General features: G+C 36.8%; 1 protein-coding gene across 3 annotated transcripts in view; it reads right to left on the reverse strand.

Annotated features, from left to right (window-relative positions):
- HMCN1 (hemicentin 1) overlaps window positions 1-21698 on the reverse strand; it is a 541857-nt gene that overhangs the window by 215373 nt on the left and 304786 nt on the right. For all 3 annotated transcript variants that reach the window (XM_010853073.1, XM_010853072.1, XM_010853074.1), the window contains exons 29-35: window positions 20263-20389; window positions 17491-17645; window positions 7489-7767; window positions 6689-6970; window positions 5808-5916; window positions 4139-4308; window positions 2785-2939 (exon numbers count right to left, since the gene is read on the reverse strand). In XM_010853073.1, the coding sequence (XP_010851375.1) occupies window positions 2785-2939; window positions 4139-4308; window positions 5808-5916; window positions 6689-6970; window positions 7489-7767; window positions 17491-17645; window positions 20263-20389 (1277 nt within the window). The remainder of the gene's footprint in view (window positions 1-2784; window positions 2940-4138; window positions 4309-5807; window positions 5917-6688; window positions 6971-7488; window positions 7768-17490; window positions 17646-20262; window positions 20390-21698) is intronic.

Here is a 21698-nt window from a genome sequence, read left to right on the forward strand (position 1 = left end):
ATTTAGTCCCTTAAATCTATTTCTCACTTCCACTGTATAATCATAAGGGATTTGATTTAGGGCATACCTGAATGGTCTAGTGGTTTTCCCTACTTTCTTCAATTTCAGTCTGAATTTGGCAATAAGGAGTTCATGATCTGAGCCACAGTCAGCTCCCAGTCTGGTTTTTGCTGACTGTATACAGCTTCTCCATCTTTGGCTGCAAAGAATATAATCAATCTGATTTTGGTGTTGCCCATCTGGTGATGTCCATGTGCAGAGTCTTCTCTTGTGTTGTTGGAAGAGGGTGTTTGCTATGACCAGTGTGTTCTCTTGGCAAAACTCTATTAGCCTTTGCCCTACTTCATTCCATATTCCAAGGCCAAATTTGCCTGTTACTCCAGGTGTTTCTTGACTTACTACTTTTGCATTCCAGTCCCCTATAATGAAAAGGACATCTTTTTTGGGTGTTAGTTCTAAAAGGTCTTGTAGGTCTTCATAGAACCGTTCAACTTCAGCTTCTTCAGTGTTTCTGGTTGGGCATAGACTTGGATTACTGTGATATTGAATAGTTTGCCTTGGAATAGAACAGAGATCATTCTGTTGTTTTTGAGATTGCATCCAAGTACTGCATTTCGGGCTCTTTTGTTGACCATGATGGCTACTCCATTTCTTCTAAGGGATTCCTGCCCACAGTAGTAGATATAATGGTCATCTGAGTTAAATTCACCCATTCCAGTTCGCTGATTCCTAGAATGTCAACGTTCACTCCTGTCATCTCCTGTTTGACCACTTCCAATTTGCCTTGATTCATGGACCTAACATTCCAGGTTCCTATGCAATATTGCTCTTTCCCTGGAAAGAGCTACCAATATTTCCCTGGTAGCTCAGACAGTAAAGCATCTGCCTACAATGCGGGAGACTTGGGTTTAATCCCTGGGTCAGGAAGATCTCCTGGAGAAAGGAATGGCAACCCACTCTAGTATTCTTGCCTCCCCACCTCCCTCCACCCAAAAGAAACATTTTTCTCTTAAAACTGTTCAAAAATCTCCCATTGCTTTAAAGTGAAAATAAAAACATTAATATTACTCGAATACTTTCCACTCATCCTCTGATCTTCTCTAATATCATTTCTCCCTTGCTCTTACTTCCCTAAGCCAATGGCTTGCTTTCAGGTTCTCAAAAGGTGTCATACTGCCCTTTGTTTGCCCACGAACATCTTCTCTGAAAGATTCTATTCAGCTCTCTTCTATTAATGTTTCCATTTAACTCCATATGTTCTTCAGATCTCTGCTTACAGACTTTCTTCATAAATCACCCTCATGCTTTTGGAAGAGGTCATTGAGAGGATGTGACCGCCTGCATGACCTGTGAGCTGGACTCAAGCATTTGGAGGCTCCTGAACTTCTCATGTTTGGAATGTGCATTCCATCTGCCTCCCCAGTGCTAGACACTGCCCAGGGATATAGCCTTGAGATATTAGTGTGCTGTTGAGACCATCTGAACGGATATGCGACTAAACCTAGTTAGGGCCTCTATATAAAGTTTTAAGATTTGGTAGGCAGGTAAGGAGATGTACTCATCTTACAGACATTCAAGACAAGCCTGGAAAGTAAGTTCCCTTGCTTATTAAATCTGCCGCTACCAATCTGGAGTGCTGTGACTCTTTCTGAGGTCTCTCTTTCCCCTCTGAATAGGGGGGTGGTTTCAGATTACACCGGGGAAGCTCCAGGGGTTGCAAACCACACAGGCTCAAAGGCAGCATTTCTTATTATCTGTTCTTAAACCTCTCTAAACTCTCTCTTAAAATTACTCATCCCTATCTCCAATTATACTTTTGTATGATTATATGATAAATATCTGTCTCACAGGTAAGCAGTTGTTTACCTGCACTATGATAGAAGGATATGTATTAAATCTTTTGTTAGCACAAAATGTGTGAGATTAATTCCACTAGATTTGGAATAGGAATAATAAATGAACAGATCACTTCTGCCAGGAAAAGAACTTTGCATATCCCTCATTACCGAAACTTCTCTCAAGCAAAGCCCATTTAGTCAATTAATCTGATCTTAGAAGCAAAATCTATTATTTTAAATGCATCATTTAAATCACTGAAGTTTACAATCTACTCATCTCTTAATTCAACAAATATGTACTGACTATAATTATATACCAGGGACTATACTCAGTATGCCTGGAGAAGGCAATGGCACCCCACTCCAGTACTCTTGCCTGGAAAATCCCATGGACAGAGAAGCCTGGTAGACTACAGTCCATGGGATCGCAAAGAGTCGGACACGACTGAGCGACTTCACTTCACTTATACTCAGTAGAAAGATACAGAAACGAACTTACTCATAGAGACTGGTCTCTGCCATCTTGAAGATTATAAACTAAACTATATTTTCCGAGACAAATTTCACCTAGGCTTATGTAGTTATAATTCCACCTTAATCCTAGTCAAAGGTGAACACATTTCTGATACTCTGACTTAGTACTGATGAACTGTTCATCTATGGGACACTGGTTTTTTTTATCACGTAAAACAGGCATACGTTGAGATAATACAAATAACGACCACCATGTTAAAATCAACATCACTGTTAAAGTTATTAGTCTTTAATTCCATTTTTCGAGTCAAAATATTAAGCTAAATTCTAAACAAGCCTAAGGACAACACATAATATTTTAGTGCATCTCCCGCAAAATCTGTCCAACAGGAAAACCTATAACTAAGAAAAGAGAATATGACAGCTCTTTATATAGCTTTCTCATCTTCAACATAATAATGTTCATACTTACTTTGAGGTTCCCTTGGGCAGTGTTGACAGGCTGTCCATCTTTCAACCATGTAATAGAGGGATTCGGAACGCCATTAGCTGTGCACTGCAAGGTGATGGGCTTGTACTTCAGTACAGCTCTCTCAGAAAGACCTGAGGGTTTGATTGTTGGAGGAACTAGATTTAAGGGAAAGAGAAGAGAAGGAAGGAAGGAAAGAAGGAAGAAAAAAGAAAGTTGAGGAGGGGACAGAGGGAGAGAGGGAACAAAAACCATAATCAGTAGGCTCAACACTTAAAGATCCAGAACTTGAAAGTTTAAAATTTAGAAAGGAAAAGATGACAAAATAACAAACAACAAAATAAATTCACCCATGCACTTCATTTATCATTTTTAGCAATTTTAGAGTTACTTATTTCTGAAGTAGGATCTCTAATTCTCCAAAGAATAAGAAAAGCGTGTTTACAGCAACTGCAATCCATATGTATGTTTGGCTTACAACCTTTTGGTCTGTTTTCCTAATGTATTATGACCTTCCATTTCTCCAGAACTGCCTCATTAAATCAGAGTGCGTTTCCAGTACCCATAATTATACCACATGAATCTGTCCCCAGCAGGGCTGATTAAATCCAGGATGGTAATCTGAGTTAAGCTGGGCTTGCCAGATTTCCTCCCTCAAGAACTGGAACTGACAGTGAGGAACGGGACTGGCTATATTCTATCATGGGATTGAAAAAGTGGGAAAAAAACCAGTCTGCCTGGGAAGAATGAAACTGATGTTCATAGAAACCTCTGCTTGTAGCTTCCAAAGGCTCTCCAGTTTCTTATTCCAGTCCTTCCCTTCCCAAGGACGACTAGCAAATGAGATACATAATACCCTGGCAGAGGTTTGCTGCTGTCATTAATGATTCTAACCCTATTATGCCAGTTCTAAGGATGCAATTATGTGCCCTGGATCCCGCATCATACCTTCAGCCTCCATTTCTGAAAATGACTTTATTCACACTCCCTTCTGTTTTGGCTGAAAGCTTGAATGCTTATAACCCCCGTTTACTTGACATTTGCTACCTATCTTTTCTATCTTCTTTGATCTCATTGCTCAGACCCTTGCATGCTGTGTAGAATATACCTCCTACCATTTAAATTCCATCTCAATTCATTCACATGGTTATCAAATGGTTAAATCGTCCGTGTTAGTAAAGTGCCTTAAAATTTTCCATTATTTAACTCAAATTTTCATCCAAATTCACATTCAAATTTGTACTACTTTCCACAATTCAAGATTTATCCAGATTAATGAGTCACAATCTGAATTAGATACTGAAACGATGCATAAATGAATTTTCAGTGAAATGTTCCTGTCCCTTCTTCAGCATACCATGAACAGTTACTTCAAATTCCTTCCTGTGGTCTCCAGCAGTGTTTGTTGCTACACACCGATAAAGGCCTGTGTCTGACACTTGAGCCTGGGCAATAACCAGTTTGTGTCCATTTAGTAAGATCCTGAATCCATCTCTTTCATCAATGAGCTGGCCATCCTTCAGCCACCTACAGAAACAGAGCAAAAAGAAGTCTGGAGATATACTTTAAATAACTGCATTCCTAAGTCATCAACCAACCACTCTATCTATCTTGGAGAAACTGCATTTACTAATGTATATTGGACTCATATATTTATATATGTGTACACGTATATTTGGGCTTCCCAAGTGGTGCTAGTGGTGAAGAATCCGCCTGCCTAATGTAGTAGATATAAGAAACACGGATTCAATCCCTGAGTTGCAAAGACTCCCTGGAGAAAGGCATGGCAACCCACTCCAGTATTCATGCCTGGAGAATCCCATGGACAGAGGAGCCTGGCGGGCTACAGTACTTAGGGTCGCAAAGAGTCAGATACAACTGAAGCGACTTAGCACAGCACAGAAGAGCGTGATATATATCTTCTCAATTATGTACTTGCCTAATTTCCCATTTGCTCATTCCAGGAAATAAACTGCAAATCAGGAAAAGAAAAAGTTTAAAAAGAAGTTGGCATATTGCAGGAAACCAAAGAACTATGTGTACAGGTCTTCATTTTTCTATTAATGCCAGGCTACAGAAAGAGGCAAATGCTCCTACCTGTCTCTCACTTCCAATGTTTAGATAACATTAACCAGCAAAACACACACAATCCTAAAACATTTGTAAAACAAAACTCTAAAATCATATGGTATCTTATAAGTTTTAGTTTATCATGAGTTATCACTTTCCATTTAGTCTATAGTCATGTGTGTGTGCTTAGTCACTCAGTCACGTCCGACTCTGCGACCCCATGGGCTGTAGCCCACCAGGCTCCTCTGTCCGTGGGATTCTCCAGGTAAGAATACTGGAGTGGGTTGCCATTTCCTCCTCCAGGGGATCTTCCCAACCCAGGGATCGAACCCAGGTCTCCCTCATTGCAAGCAGATTCTTTACTGTCTGAGGCACTAGAGAAGCCCATTATCACGTGTGGAGCTATTTTATTTCAACAACTAGTTGAGCATCTGTTGTTTGCATATCCCATATCACCTTGGAAATGAAAAGTAAGTATTCAAGAAATACTTTGTGAATGAAGGAATGAGAAAAAAAATTGGTAGTCATATATTCATGTTAAGTTCCTCTATTTCCCTAATATTTCTGGTACACTGTTCTAAATTTAGTTGTTCATTAAACATCTCAGTGCTTCAAGAAGATCTGACAGATAGTGCTTAATATTCTGTTTCTATGAACTAAAAATGTAATTTTTAAGAGCGTATAATGAATCCCTCTAATGGAGCAGATTTATGGGCCCTGTGAGTATCAGATAAAAGTTACCTTGCATTGAGTTAGCCAAAAAGCTGATTCAGCTTTCTTCTGCCAAATGAATCTTTGGCCAACTCAATTAGAGAATACATCTTAATAAAAGAGGTATATAATCAGTATACCTTTATACAATCACTTTTTAGTGACATAGAACCTCTCTCAAAATAGCTCTAAAACTCTCAAATAAAAAAGTGGGAGGTATTTAGAAGACATACCAAAGCCCTTACATGATAGTTGGTGGAGGAGAACCTGTCACTTGACAATCTAGTTCCAGCAAGTTATTGACCATTACAATGAAGTAAGACGTTTCATCTCCTCCTTCTATAGCTGGTGGCACTAGAAAAAAAGAGGGATGAAACATACAAAGAAATGTATACAAGAGAAAATATAGTATCCCATTAAGCAATAACACTAAGTTGTTCTTTAGAAGGCTGTTAAGTATCACAGTCATTTGGTACATGAAGGATACTTGAAATGGACTCTGAGATACATTTTACAATATGCATTTGCCAGGGTCAATAAATATACTTTTGACACACTGTGAATTTTTCTCAGCTAATCTAGCACTATGGCACTGCAGATGCTATGAGAACATAGTTGATTCATATCTTATGTTGTTTATTGTCATAAGAATAAGATAAGGGAACCTCAAAAATTGGGCCTGCATTGAAAGTTTCAATTCATAAAGAAAGAGAGACTCAAGCTACATGATGACTTCCCAAGGTCCACAGACTGTTTCTTGTTTAGCAGTGTTCATGACATGTTGTCACTCAATGCACAGATCCTGTCACAGATGTAAAAATGTTTCTCATGGTCACAGTGAGAGACTGTGCTGTCACTCACTGCAGTCAGATATTGTCACAGATGTAAAAATGCATCTATATATTTAAAAGTGTACCTATCAGAATAAGTGGAAGATTTAGGTGGGTTTTTAGATCTGGGGACTCTGGTGGTCAATCCACCATTCAGTAATATGTAGTCCAGAGCTGAAGAGATAACTAAACCTTCTCTAAGACTGTTTGATTATTTCACGAACACAAAAGCATTTCATAAACAAGGCAGGTTGTGCTATGAATATGAGAATACAGGGGGTGGCCTTCTCATTTACCTAAGACATCAACTTCGTATTTGATTTCCTTTTCTCCTGCCACACTCGTAGCCACACATATATACTGTCCCCTATCGACTTCTAGGGCACTTGTGATTTCTAGTTTCTTCCCACCAGCTTCTATGCGGATGTTGTCACTGGCTTTCACAGGTACACCATCTTTCAACCAGGTTAAAACTGGAGGAGGGTTGCCGGCAGCTTTACACTCCAGGGTCAGTGAATGAGCAACTTTCACTTGCTTATTCAGAGGCTCAGCCAGGTCACCTTCAATCACTGGAGGAACTAGAGGCAGAAAAAAGCAATATTTCAGGCAATTCTTTGGAATCCTAATGAAATAAAGGGGATTTTTCTTTTCACTCACACAGGTTGACTATAGGAACTATAGTCAAACTATAGTCATGTCCCTCCCCCACTAAGCTACTGAGGAAAGAATTTCTTGGTTCTGCTTACCTACTGTTCTAAATATTGTGGGTTACTCTATACCATGTCTGGTTTACAAAGGACAAACTAGAGAGAATGATCTTAGTCCTAAGAACTACTTTACCTTCTCCATAAAAATCAAATGGTCTAGATTCCTAGGAGCCAAAGGCAAATGATTGACTGAATGAATGATCACTTCTTACTAACCTTAGTTTCTTAAAACTTTTCTCCAAATCATGGGACAAATTCTTCCAATTTCAATCCATGAATATAGAAGACAACACAAACCAGCAGGGATTTATCAGTGAACAAACTGGATGTCGGTGTATTAGGAAGCATAGGCAGAAAGCACATAATAAAAACATACGTGTTTTCCTTACCATAGACGTCCACATGGAATGATTTTTCAGCAGTTCCAGCAACATTGGTTACTAGACACTTATATGCTGCTGAATCAGAGACCTGTGCTCGAGGAATATGAAGAAATTGTCCTTTTTCAACATAAAGTGCTTGTGAGCTGGATATGACTGGCTGGCCATCCTTATACCAAGTAATAGCAGGCATCGGAAGTCCTCGTGTTTCACATTCCAGTTTAATTATGCTGTTGATCAAAGCTGACACTTCTGTGGTGACATTCCCTCCTTTAATACTAGGTGGAACTACAAAGGATTTCAGAACACAAACAAGCCTTCTAAGTTTTAGCATCTGCATAAAAGTCTCAAATGAATGCTCCAGATGTTTAAATAATGCAGTAAAATAAATATGAATTAAAGACAATTAGGAAGTCTGTGATTTATCTACCAATAATTAGTTGCCTGGGGATTCCCTGGTGGCTCAGTGGTAAAGAACCTGCCTGCAAATGCAGGAGATACAGGATCGATCCCTGAGTCTGGAAGATCCCCTGGAGTAGGAAATGGCAACTCACTCCAGTAGTCTTGCCTGGAGAATCCCATGGACAGAGCAGCCTGGCGGGCTACAGTCCAGGAGGTTGCAAAGAGTCAGATACAACTTAGCAACTAAATGATAATAACAACAATCAGTTGCCTGTCTTGTCAAAACAATCTTCATCACCCTCCTTTTGGGAGTCAGATTTCAGTAAAAGTAGAAACTCAGTTTTCATTTCAGGGGTTCATTTAAGTCCAATAGATCATGTTACTGTAACTAAGAAAGTCATGTTTAACAAACAAAGCAGAACAAAAATAAATCCCACTTAAAGTAAATACAGTAAGTTTGAAATCAGGCCAAGAGAGCAAAAATGTCAGATGAGGTACAACTGCATGCCCTTTCCCCTGGAAATACAAAAGGTCTAAGTGCTTTTAGAACCCAGCTACTGGTAAGAACTGTAGAATCTAACTTTTGCTTACTTATTTTTTTTTTTTTTTCTTTTCGAACCACAGAGAGTTCATTCACTAAACTATATTCATCTAATTGGTTGCATGTGTATCTTCCATAATTCAGCAGCCACATGCCTGGCCTCTCACACCACATGAGGACTGTGCTGCTGGAAAAACAACGCCACTGGCTCAAGCCCTGCTATATACTCTGAACACAATCATGTCAAGATTCTGCTATCATTCCAATAGTTTAAGAGAAATCAAATGGCATGTGCCTGAATTTGAGTGTCTTATTTTTTCTACATAAACTTTTATGGTAGAATATTTTTCTTATGGGACGAAAGTTATGAGTTTTGGAAGCACAATCACAGAGGTAGAGTGCCATTCTCATCAACTGTATCAAGGGTACACACCATCAATATGCCATCAATATGCCATCAGTGATATGGCATATCACCGATGATGTTGACCTTCATCATCTGGTTTAGGTAGAGTTTGCTATGTTTCTCCACTGGAAAGTTAGTCTCTTTGCCCTTTGGAAAAGAATCACTCTTCCCAGCCCACAGGTATTGGGTGGGGAGCTATGTTCTACTTCCTTGAGAGGGGGAGACTACCTACATAATTTTTTTGGAATTCTCTGTATGGGAGATTTGTCTCTCATCCCCACTTTATCTATTTCTATCAATATAGACTCATGGAGACTTATTATACTTTGAGTGAAATCCAACACTACATTATTTTATTGTTCAAATTTTTCCAGTTATGGCCACTGAGAACAATTCCAATTGACCCTACCTAAGCCCCTTTGACATACATCACATTATTTTAGTACTTTCTTGCTTCCTGCTCCTACTACAGGCTCCAGGCTCATCTATATTTTCCCTGCCACAGCCCTAGAAGTAACTATTTCTCCTAGAAGCTCTGGTTCTTTTTAGTGGAAAAGAATATTAGAAAACAATATCTGAATCTATGTGAAATTCCTTAATGTTTTCTGGTAATTGTTCTTAGAACCAGTTTATAGTGACAAACATTCACATACACATTTTTTCTCACACATAAATGAAGGCAAGATCTAGTATCCAGGCATCCCTCGTTTGATTGCACTTTGACTTACCGTCCTTTGCAGACATTGTATTTTTCACAAACTGAAGGTCTGTGGCAACCCTGCATTGAGTAAGTGTACTGGCACTATTTTTCCAAAAGCATTTGCTTACTTGCCATCTCCATCACATTTTGGTAGTTCTATCAGTGTTTCAAGCCTTTTCATTTTTATTATATTTGTTGTGGAGAGCTTTGATCAGTGATTTTAATGTGACTACTATGCCTTGCTAAAGACTCAGATGATAGTATTTTTTAGCAATAAAGTATTTTTTAAAATTAAGTTTTAAGACATAATACTTTTGTACATCTAATAGACAGGGAAACTAAAAAAAAAAAGTGTGTGACTCACTTTATTGCCATATTTATTGTGGTGGTCTGGAACCAAACATGCAATATCTCAGATGTATTCCTGCACTGTGAGGTGAATTTGATGGTAGAAGAATTTTTCTATAAAGTAATTTACTATACAGATCAGGGCAGCAGCTCACAAGCCAAGCATGGAGATGCTGAACCAAGTGTAGATTTTACATTTTTAAACAACTGGAAAAAAAGCAAAATAATAATATTTTGTGACATGTAAAAATTATATGAAATTCCAACTTCAATGCCCATTAAGTTTTACTGGAATAGTCATGTTCATTTGCTTGGGTACTGTCTATGGCTACTTTTACTTCTACAACGACCAAGTTAAATTATTGCAATAAATACCAAATATGGCGCTCTCATTGCTTCTCACTGTTGTTCAGCTCACCATAAATTTCAGTGACACAGTTATAACCCAATAGCATTTGAAGTGCCACAAATATCACCATACCATGATATTTTATTTTATCTTTATTACCAGTGCATATGCCTTACATCAAAACATTGAAAATAAAAGAGAGAAAAATGGGCTTTTAAAATGTAACATTTTTAAAGCGCAGCACATTGTAGATTATTCTGTTCTTAAGTTCAATGGAAAAGCACTCAATTTATTTTTTAATAACAGTATAGCTGTTTTGAAAAAATATAGTGTTATTAAAATCAGTGTACTTTACAAGACTAAGCAGTCATCACAATATTTCCCACTCAAAGAAAGATAACAGATAAATTAATTAAAAAAATGGAATGTTTCCTTTAGCAGAATTTCTTCACAAAGATAAAAAGTCAAAATGAGCCTATAATTTAAGCTTCTTAGTGGCTCATTTGTTAGCCAAGGAAGGAAAGCCTTTAATTTAAGAGTGATTTAAGTATAATAAATTAAGAATGATTGCATTAGCAAAGAACTGTGTCTAATCAGTTTGTTTAAGACTATTAGATTTTCCATAGGAATAATTGCTTGAAGAGTTGAGAACATTGACAACATTAATAATTTTATTTAAAGGGACTTTTCTGAACAATATTCTTGGCTCTTAACACATTGACAGATGTTGTTGATACTGCTTCGTTGTCTTTTATTTGATGGGTCAATGCCATGTTTGAATATACTGAAGAATTGGCCCCTAAGAATAGCCTGCATGGAACTGCAGATAAAAATAGTTTCAAAGAAGTTGAAAAAACATTAATTGATTACAGTCTGAAGTGGAATCTGTTAAGATGTGCTATAACTGACGGTGATAAAAAACACCATTAGTTTAGAGAAATTTACTAAGGTTATTAGAGAAATTTACAAGGCTTATTAAAATGTAAGGTTTTAAAAGTCTATCTTTATTCTTTGTAGTATTAATCAGCAAGCACTTGTGTATAACATTCATGAGTTATTGAGCCAGTACTGTCCTTGGTGTATCTTACTCGCTCTTATGAACTTAAATACCATCAGTTCCATGAATTTTTGTCAGAATTAAAAGGTGAATATACTGAATTATCCTAACTTATAGCAGTTTAATGTCTTAATGGTGGAAAAGTTACATTTTAATTTTTTGAGCTTAGTACTAAGACTGAATTTTCTTTGAATGAGAATTGTTCTCAAACACCATTATTGCCTGTTGAATGGCTGTGGAACTTAGTTTTACTACAAACTTGACAATGTTTCTTAATAAATTCAACCTAAAATTATCCAACAAAATCAGCTCTTAAATATAAAATCTATATTGCTGATAGTCATTCTGTTGTTTGAATCATAAGTAATCACAAGTGGCTCTATGCATTTTCCACTCTGTCAAACAAAACTTAGATCTTGATTTCCCTACAAATTTGCAATGAATATATTTTCTGAACTCAACATTCAGTTTCAATAACATTTGTCAGACTTTGATGCAGATGCAGAATAACCTTCCACATTTAAAGTCCATATATCTCTGAAAACGAGGTCCTTCCATCTAACCCTCAATTGTAATTGATTAGCTGGTTAGCAGAATGGGAGGGTGAAAGTCAAATATCGAGAGAATATAACAGAATTCTACAAATGCCTTTCAAGTAATGAATATAATCAATTAAAATCATGTTTGTGAAATGACATTAGTATTTGAATATCTATTTTCATGAAAAGACATTTTCAAAGACGAAATACATAAAATCTCATTAAAGTATTAACAGATGAACATCTGAATTCAACTTTGGTGATAGTAATCATTAACTTTGAACTCTCATTAAAATGTTATCCTTCCAAAGGAACTCCATTCTCTTTAGTAGACTTGTATTACAACATATTTTACAATTTTTATAATTACCAGACAGAATACCAAACAATTGGTAGATATTTATTTCTATTTTTTATGTAAATACCTACATAATATCATTGATTTTCTCACAGTCTGAAAAACCTAAAATATTTTCCAACTTTGTTGTTGTTCAGTCGCTCAGTTGTGTCTGACTGCAACCCTGTGGACTGCAGCACGCCAGGCCTCCTTGTCCCTCACTATCTCCTGGAGTTTGCCCAAGTTCATGTCCATTGAGTCACTGATGCTATATAAAGATCTCATCCTCTGCTGCCCTCTTCTCCTTTTGCCTTCTATCTTTCCCAGCATCAGGCTCTTTTCCAATGAGTCAGCCGTTCATATCAGGTGGCCAAAGTATTGGAGCTCAGTCTTTCCAATGAGTATCTAGGGTTGATTGATTTCCTTTAGGACTGACTGGTTCAAACTCCCTGCAGTCCAAGGGACTCTTAAGAGTCTTCTCTAGCACCACAATTTGAAAGCATCAATTCTTCAGTGCTCAGCCTTCTTTATGGTCCAACTCTCACAACCATACATGACTACTGAAAAGAATATAGCTTTGACTATATGGACCATTGTTGGCAAAGTAATGTCTTTGCTTGTAACTCATTCGGCTTGGCATTTTGCATGATGTACTTTGCATATAAGTTAAATAAACAAGGTGACAATTTACAGCCTTGACATAATCCTTCCCCAGTTTTGAACCAGTTAGTTGTTACAAATAAGGTTCTAACTGTTGCTTCTTGACCTGCATATAGATTTCTCACGAGGCAGGTAAGGTGGTCTGGTATTCCCATCTCTTTAAGAATTTTCCACAGTTTGCTGTGATCCACACAGTCAAAGGCTTTGGCATAGTTGATGAAGCAGATGTAGATATTTCTCTGGAATTTCCTTGCTTTCTCTATGATCCAACGAATGCTGGCAATTTGATCTCAAGTTTCTCTGCCTTTTCTAAACCCAGCTTGTACATCTAGACGTTCTCAATTCAAGTAATGCTTAGGCCCAGCTTGAACGATTTTGAGCATAATCCTACTAGCATGGAAAATGAATGCAATTGCATGGTAGTGTGAAGATTCTTTAGCACGGCTCTTCTTTGCTATTGGGATGAAAACTGACCTTTTCCAGTCCTGTGGCCATTGCTGAGTTTTCCAAATTTGCTGGAATATGGAATGCAAAAGTTTAACAGCATCATCTTTTAGGATTTGAAACAGCTCAGCTGGAATTCCATCACCCCTCACTAGCTTTGTTCATAGTGATGTTTCCTAAGGCCCACTTGACTTCACATTCCAGGATGTCTGGCTCTAGGTGAGTGACCATATCATCATGGTTATCCCAGTCATTAAGACTTTTTTTTTGTATAGTTCTGTGCATTCTTGCCAGCTCTTCTTAATCGCTTCTGCCTCTGTTAGGTCCTTACTGTTTCTATCATTTGTTGTGCACATTCTTACATGAAATTTTCTTGGAGAGATGTCCAGTCTTTGCCATTCTGTTGTTTTTCTCTATTTCTTTGCACCGTTTATTGAAGAGGGCCTTCTTATCTCTCCTTGAAATTCTTTGGAACTCTGCATTCATTGAGTTGCATATATCTTTCCCTTTCTCCCTTGCGTTTTAGCTTCTCTTATTTCCTCAACTATTTGTAAAGCCTCCTCAGACAACCACTTTGCCTTCTTACATTTCTTTTTCTTGGGATGGTTTTGGTCACTGCCTCTTGTACAATGTTACGAAACTCTGTCCATAGTTCTTCAGGCATTCTGTCTATCATATTTAATTCTTTGAATCTAATCATCAATAGGTAAATCTACCTATTTACCATCTTGCCCTTTATAAAAAAGGTTTGTCAAGTTCTGCTATAAATAATTAGTTAATATAAATTCAAGCTACCATTTTTAAATCTTAAGAAAGAATATTTACTCAGACTTTAAATTTTCAGCCTATTGACATTAATCTGGAAATGTATATCAATTTTATGGCTCAAATTGTCTAAATAAACTGGCTAGCCTAATTAGTTGGATGATACCTTAATGAAGTCAAGAACATAGGTTCAAACAACCCCTTACCCTCCATGAATGTTTTACAAAGGAATACCACTTGTACTGAAAAGGGTTTGTTTAAAAAGTTTTTATTTATGAATTGAGAAAAATTACTCAAAAAACATTTCTAGCTGACAGCAGAACAATATACCATCTACTGTTTAAATTTCCCAGATAAATATTTCTTCCTGCTTCAATTTAATTCACATATACTTTTCTGAGTCCTGTACTTCTGTTTGAGTAAAGGTGTTACAGGTAAATGCTATGAATCCATTGTACATTAAAATGTACCATGGATATACACTCAAAAACTTTTATACCATTTGGGGAAATTCTCAGATCTGAAACTTATCCATGATTAAGTTAAAAATCTTCACCTCAAACTACTAGCTATGAATTTGCACAATCTCCCCATAGGTTATTAAATGCTCATTTATTTCCTTTTCCTTTTCACATTAATTTCCCCCCATATCTTTTATTTTTCACTCATATTTTCTCTCCATTTCTTTCCTTATTCAGGCAAAATGTGCATTTCTGCTTTTCAGGTACATCAGATCCACCTGCTTTATCCTCACATAAAATGAATGAATTAGCTGCAGTGAGAAACACATTCTCAACCTGAGATCTGTATTAGCATTTCTCACAGTTCATCCAAGTATGGTATATGTTTCATTTATTCTTATAAATAAAAACATTTTCGCAAGTGAAATCAAATAAGCTTAAGATTACACACTCAGAGGTGTAGACAAGCTTGCCTGAGAAGAAATGGTATTATTTCCTGAATTATAATACTTAAAATTTCAGTGTTACAACCCCTTTCATCTCTGACAATCTCAGAAGGTTTAATCATTCATTACAGAGTCCTCTCTTCTGTGCCTGAGGGCATGATACTGAATGAACAAGAGGATCTGAAATGAAAGGATCCAAGTCCTATGGAAGTAGGAGTCCCATTGAATCACCACAAGAATTCATCACAGACTTTGGCAACAACACAACAATGTAGAGAAGACTACCCAAGAGCTTAAGGGAGATATTGCACCTAAAGCCTGGTTCTGGTAGGAGGCCAGTGGTAGCAACAGTACTTGTGTTTAACTTGGATGCCTACAGAGCTAATTTTTCAGTAACATTACTGTGCTTTGGAGGACATGTCTATTCAAGACTAATTTCTTCCACACGCTTCTATTTATAGACAGAAATGATTTAAAAGCCTGTATTAAGTAAAATCTTTGATTCAAGAAAGCTATTCAAACATTGTATAAAGACAACTAACATTAAAAAGGAGATCTGCAATTCAGTGAGGTTATACAGAAATCAAGCTATATTCTATATACTTCAAGCGGCAAGACAATAGAATAGTAAGTAGATAATAAAAGTTAGACACAACTTAGCAACTAAACAACCACCATACATATTTATTGAAGTTTCACTGTAAGCCAGGCAATATGTGTAAAGTATCCAGCAACTTATCCTTACAATTTCATTATTTAGTTCAGTTCAGTTCAGTCGCTCAGTCATGTCCGACTCTTTTGACCCCATGAACTGCAGCACGCCAGGCCTCCCTGTCCATCACCAACTCCCGGAGTTCACCCAAACTCAAGTCCATCCAGTCGGTGATGCCATCCAGCCATCTCATCCTCTCTCGTCCCTTTCTCCTCCTGCCCAGGTGCTATTATTATCCCCATTTTAGAAATGAGGAACTGAAGCTCAGAGGGGTTAGACAATTTGTTCAAAGTTGCAAAGCTAGTAAATGATGTAAGTTGGATCTGAACCCAAGTTGGCTTACCTCAGAAGCCCAAGTTCTTATTGATGACCAAACAATCACTGTCCAACAGAAATACAATGACCATATATATAATTTAAAATTTTCCAATAGTCACATTAAAAACTATGAAAATGACACATTTTACTTAATTCAATATATTTAAAATATCATCATTTCAGATGATAAAATTATTACTTAAGTATTTTCCTTTATATTTTCATATTAGGTTTGTCTTTGAGATCTTTCCTGGTAGCTTAGCAGTAAAGAATCTGCCCGCACTGGAGGACATGTGAGTTTGATCTCTGTGTCAGGAAGATTCCCTGGAGAAGGGAATGGCTACCCACTCCAGTATTGCTGCCTGGGAAATCCCGTGGTGGGCAGAGGAGCCTGGCGGACTACAGTCCATGCAGTTACAAAAGAGTCAGACACAACTTTGTGACTCCACAACATTTTATATTTACAGCCTGTCTCAATTTGAACTAGCCACATTTCCAGTGCTCAGCAGTCAACTCTAGCTGATGGTTACCCTACTGAAAAGTTTGTCACTAGACAATTTATTCACTGAGCAAATATTTCTTGAGAGCTACTGTATGCCTGTGTGCATGCTATCAGACATTAGAGAACATGCAAAGCAAGGTCCTTCTGAAGTTTACTCTCCTTGGTGAGAAACAGCAAATAAGTAAATAAACCCATAATTAAGCAATTAAACTATCAAACAGTGATCGGTGCTCTAAGGAAAACTAGGACAATGGAGTAGAGTCATTCTGGGATTGCTCTGGATTGGGAAGATCCTGCAGAAGTTTCTGAGGCATCTGAACTTCGCCTGAGTGTCATATGCTACAGAAAGAAGACAGTGCAGGGAGCAGAGCCACCAATAAGCATGACTGACCTGATGAGTTCTACTCCTTTCTATGGTGTAATTCTTTGTGCCTGCAACAGAATAATCAAATACCTTCCATGGCTCCTGGCATAAAAATAAAATGACTTTAGCGGTCATCTTCCTCAGAGGATATTGAAAGTTTTAGTGAAACAAGGGCTACATACCTCTGATGGGGACTTAACTGAAAGAAAATAACAGCACTGCTTAAAATATTTAAATTATTATCATGCAGTCTGAAGAAAGGCCAAGATAGAATGAAAATAGAATAACTGACTTGGTTGCATACTATCAACTTCATTTTATTTCATGCACCTCTACTCTTTTTAGAGCTCTTTAAAAACCTCTCTAGGTACACAGACATTTAACTTATCTTACACTAACAAATAAGGGAATACCTGACCTCTTAAGTGAGATCATACGAAAATCACTAGACCCTGAAGAAATACATACTCAATGATAAAATGCAATAAAATTGGATACAATGTTCTAGCTTAAAACAGAAGAAGATAGGCTTTTTCCCTTGAAGTACCATTTAAAATTATTTTGCATTGAATAAAAGAGCAGTTAACAGAGTCAACCCTGATTTTCAATGTATAATGAGAACTATAATAATAGTAAAAAGCATAGGAAAGTCATACTTACTATAGATTGTCAGTTTTATATCCTTGGCTTGTTTGCCAGCTGCATTGGACACAGAACACTGGTAGCGTCCCTTGTCACTTCTTCGTGCATTCTTTAAATGTAAAACTTGTCCTCTGTCTAGAATTTCAATATTAGGGTCTCCCAAAAATAAAGGCCTAGAAAAAATACAATTTTATTCTATGGATCCATTTTCATTTTCCTAAACATTTTCTGTTTTATTAATCACAACAGAAATCATTAAGTTGTATGAGTTTAAAAACAAAATAGATCAAAGTTGAATTTTTTAGTAGGAATCTAAAAAATGCAATGATATGATTAAGTACTCCTGTTCAGAAGAGTGGGATTATTAAATCATGTTATTAATGAAAGTTAATTATCACTTTGAGATGAAAGATTCTTCCTTTTAAACTTAAATTGTTGAACAGTAATAATAAAATATTTTATTTCATTCATTCACCACCCCCTCTCCTTTTTAAATTTATATAGACAGTTTTTCTTTTCTGAATGATGGTGGAAAAGTTAAGTGTATAGGAGCTTCAAGCCAAGCAATATTACTTGTACACTAATATTATAATACCTGGAAAAATATTCGCAATATATAGTTATTACTAACTAAAGACAATGAAGTCAAGTTTCCTAATAAGTAGGTATTATAATAAATATGAATGCTTTCATAATCATTAATACTGAAAGATATTTATCCCAAAGGTAGTTCATATACATTTGCCAAGGAGTCTTTTTCCACTGTTCAGTCATTTACCAACTACTATTATGTGACTGCTTTACGTTTGGTAGCAGCTTTATTTAATACTTAAAACATCATGGTTATTAAAGTCTATGATATCTTAAGAGTCATACCTTTAAAATCCCATTGATATTCTTTCAGGAAGACCTATATCTGGTTTTTAAAAAGCTGCAGGGAATTTGCCACATGATAAATGAATGCAGTCACTATTAAGACTACAAGATTAAAGTCACTACTAAGACTACAAGATTAAAGAAAACACATTAAATTTTCTGCGGCAGCATCCCTTACTATTCCTTGGTATGACACTTTGTTTGAAGTTCCCTAAAACTGACAGAATAAAGTTCCTTACTTTAATGTATTCTGTTTAAAGAAGTGGAATATTTGATAATGCTACTCAAATTTAAGCAACTTTAAAACTTTCACTGATTGATCACTATGCAAGTTTCATAAAAATTGAAACAAAAAAAGCATTATAATAAGGAAAGGTCTTCTTGGTTTATTGCCCCAACGTGAGTCTTTCCTCTTAACATTGTCAGTTTGTGTTCTTTCACAGATTTTTCTAAACCTTTTCACTCATAAACGTGTTGCTAAAGGAATCTCAAGTTGTTATACATAAATGGCATTGTATTATTGTTCTATTTTTCTTTTAACTTGACGATAGCTACGGAGATAATTTTGGTACCTATATCTTGATTTTCTTTTTAATTGCTGTTCAGTGTTTCATAATATGACAATGCTGTATGTCACCTATCCATTCTCCCAAGATCAAGCTTTAAGCAGTTTTCACTTTCTGCCATCATGGTTTCAGAGAGAATTAACATACAAGCCTTCCTGTGGAACAGACAATTGACTTCCCTTTCCTAGACAATGGAAGTATAACTGCTGTATTAGAGCACATGAACATTTAAATTTTAACTGATATCAAGAAATTGGCTTTCAGAGTACTAATTTATTAATACCTTGTTCCATCAGAGTATTATATCCTAACCTACCAAACTATAAGACAACAACTGATATTTTTCAAACTTCTATTTTTTTGCCAAACTGATCTATGAAAAACAAAGTCACGTTATTTTTGCTTACCTTCTCCAAATTATTGAAGGTGAACATCTTTTAAAACATTTATTGCTTAACTATATAACTTTCTAATTGCCTGTTTATACCCTCCATACATTTTCCTATGTTGTCTTTCTTGACATATAAAAACATTTTATACAATCCTTTGTTTCATACACTGCAAATCTTTACCTTTTGCTACTTAAGTCTTAGACACCTACTTTCAGAAATTATAAAAATACACAAACTATGACCGTGCTGTAATAAATAAGCTCTCATGAGCAATACAAATCATTGCACCTATTATCAATGTAGGCAAACCTCAGCAGCCCTTGAACTTGAAGTCTGGGGAACATTTAATTGCTCTTTAGGGGGTGTTCTTTTTGCCCATATAGTAAACTAGCTTAAGTATTTATCTTGATGTTATAAGCAAATTTCATTTTTTAATAATGCACAAAATTCCATGTAAACACAAGATTAGTTCTTTATTTGGATCTTGTATTTTTTCATTTGTTGCTCTTCGTGTATATTTGTGCTTAGTTGCTTCAGTTGTGTTCAACTCTTTGCAACCCTATGGACTGTAGCCTGCCAGGCTCCTTTGTCCATTGGGATTCTCCAGGCAAGAATACTGGGGTGGGTTACCATGCCCTCTTGCAGGGGATCTTCCCGACCCAGGAATCGAACCGGGTGCTCCTGCCTTGCATGCGGATTCTTTACCAACTGAGCTATCAGGAAAGCCCTTGCATATATTCAGTGTATAACAAATTGAATTTCTCCATGTCTCTAAAATAAATTCCTAGCATTTATAAAGCATCTTATAATTCATAAATTTGAGACTATTTTTGAATATTGCTTTTCCTTCATGTTCACTTAAAACACTCTAGGTGGTAAGATAATTAAGAGGGAGAAAATCCACATCTATTTACAAACAGCTGGACTCTTGCAACAAATATAGAAAAAATACTCACTTGCCATCTTTTAACCAGCGAATAACAGGAAAGGGGGTGCCTTTCACCCGGCATTCAAGGGTGGTATTCTGGTTCAGGACAACTGAGACTTCACCAGGGGAACCAGCACCTATTATGGTGGGCGGGACTTAAACATAGATATTTTATCATGAAAATCTACGACTTAGCAAAAAGAGTAGAGGAGGGAGAGAAGATAATGATTTCTATAATATTTCAACAAGTTTTAATGTCAACAAGAAAATATTATGGAATAATCCCTTTTCATATCACATCTGTAGACCCAAATATCAAATTTAAATATAGGAACACATTCATGAAAGATCTGACAGCGGAAAATTACTTGGAAGAATTGTGGTAATAAAGAATTCATTTTGAGCAACATTAAATCAACACACAAAAGGAGTTTAGAATATAAATGAGCAGTGAAGCTCATATAATGAAATTTACTATGGTTATCCATTTAAAATAATGAATGACATAGTCAACGACAATCTGATAATGTTCAAATTCTACATATTATGCCATAGTGCTGTTTGAAATATACTACCCTTTTCTCTTTTAAAGGCCTCCTATGCTAAAATTGCATGTCAGATAAAATGTTAAAAGATTCACATTATATTCCATGTGAAAAGGTGCTAGTTTTTATTCTTAGAATTATCAAGCATATTAAAGAGCTCCCATAAACTTCTCTGATCTTCAAATCCTCCCTTCACATCCTGTTATGGTGATTAACCATCATCTGCAGAGCTGTGTGTTGTACTGTGTTTAGCCGCTCAGTCATGTCCAATTCTTTGGGACCCCAAGAACTGTGTAGCTCGCCAGTCTCCTCTGTCCATGGGGATTCTCCAGGCAAGAATACTGGAGTAGGTAACCATGTCCTCTTCCAGGGGATCTTCCCAACCCAGGGATTAAACCTAGGTCTCCCGCACTGCAGGATTTTTTTTTACCATCTGAGGCTCCAGGGAATGCCACTAAAAGGTATCAATGCCGGGAGGGGCGGGTGGTGATCAAATTTGTTTTAAGACCATGCTGGCTTCCAAATGAAGACCAGATTCCAGTGGCAAAGAGTGGATGAAGTGGACTTGTTAGGAGGCTATTACATTAATTCAGTTTATAATTGATATGGGTTAAGAAGCAGACTTAACAGGATGTAGACAAATTCACAGAGTTGGGCAGAGGGAGTTAGGAAGAATCGGTGCCAGGTTGTGGCAGAAGCGGTGGTACTGACGGTCACTATGATGTGGGTCACTGAAGGTGACCAGAACAGACATTTACTGAGACCTTTCTGAGCGACTTCCCTGGTGGCTCAGACGGTAAAAGCGTCTGCTTACAATGTGGGAGACCTGGGTTCAATCCCTGGCTCAGGAAGATCCCCTGGAGAAGGAAATGGCAACCCACTCCAGTATTCTTGCCTGGAAAATCCCATGGATGGAGAA

Source organism: Bison bison, unplaced genomic scaffold, assembly GCF_000754665.1.
Source record: "Bison bison bison isolate TAMUID 2011002044 unplaced genomic scaffold, Bison_UMD1.0 scf7180017864322, whole genome shotgun sequence".
In the NCBI taxonomy this organism is placed as follows: domain Eukaryota; kingdom Metazoa; phylum Chordata; class Mammalia; order Artiodactyla; family Bovidae; genus Bison; species Bison bison.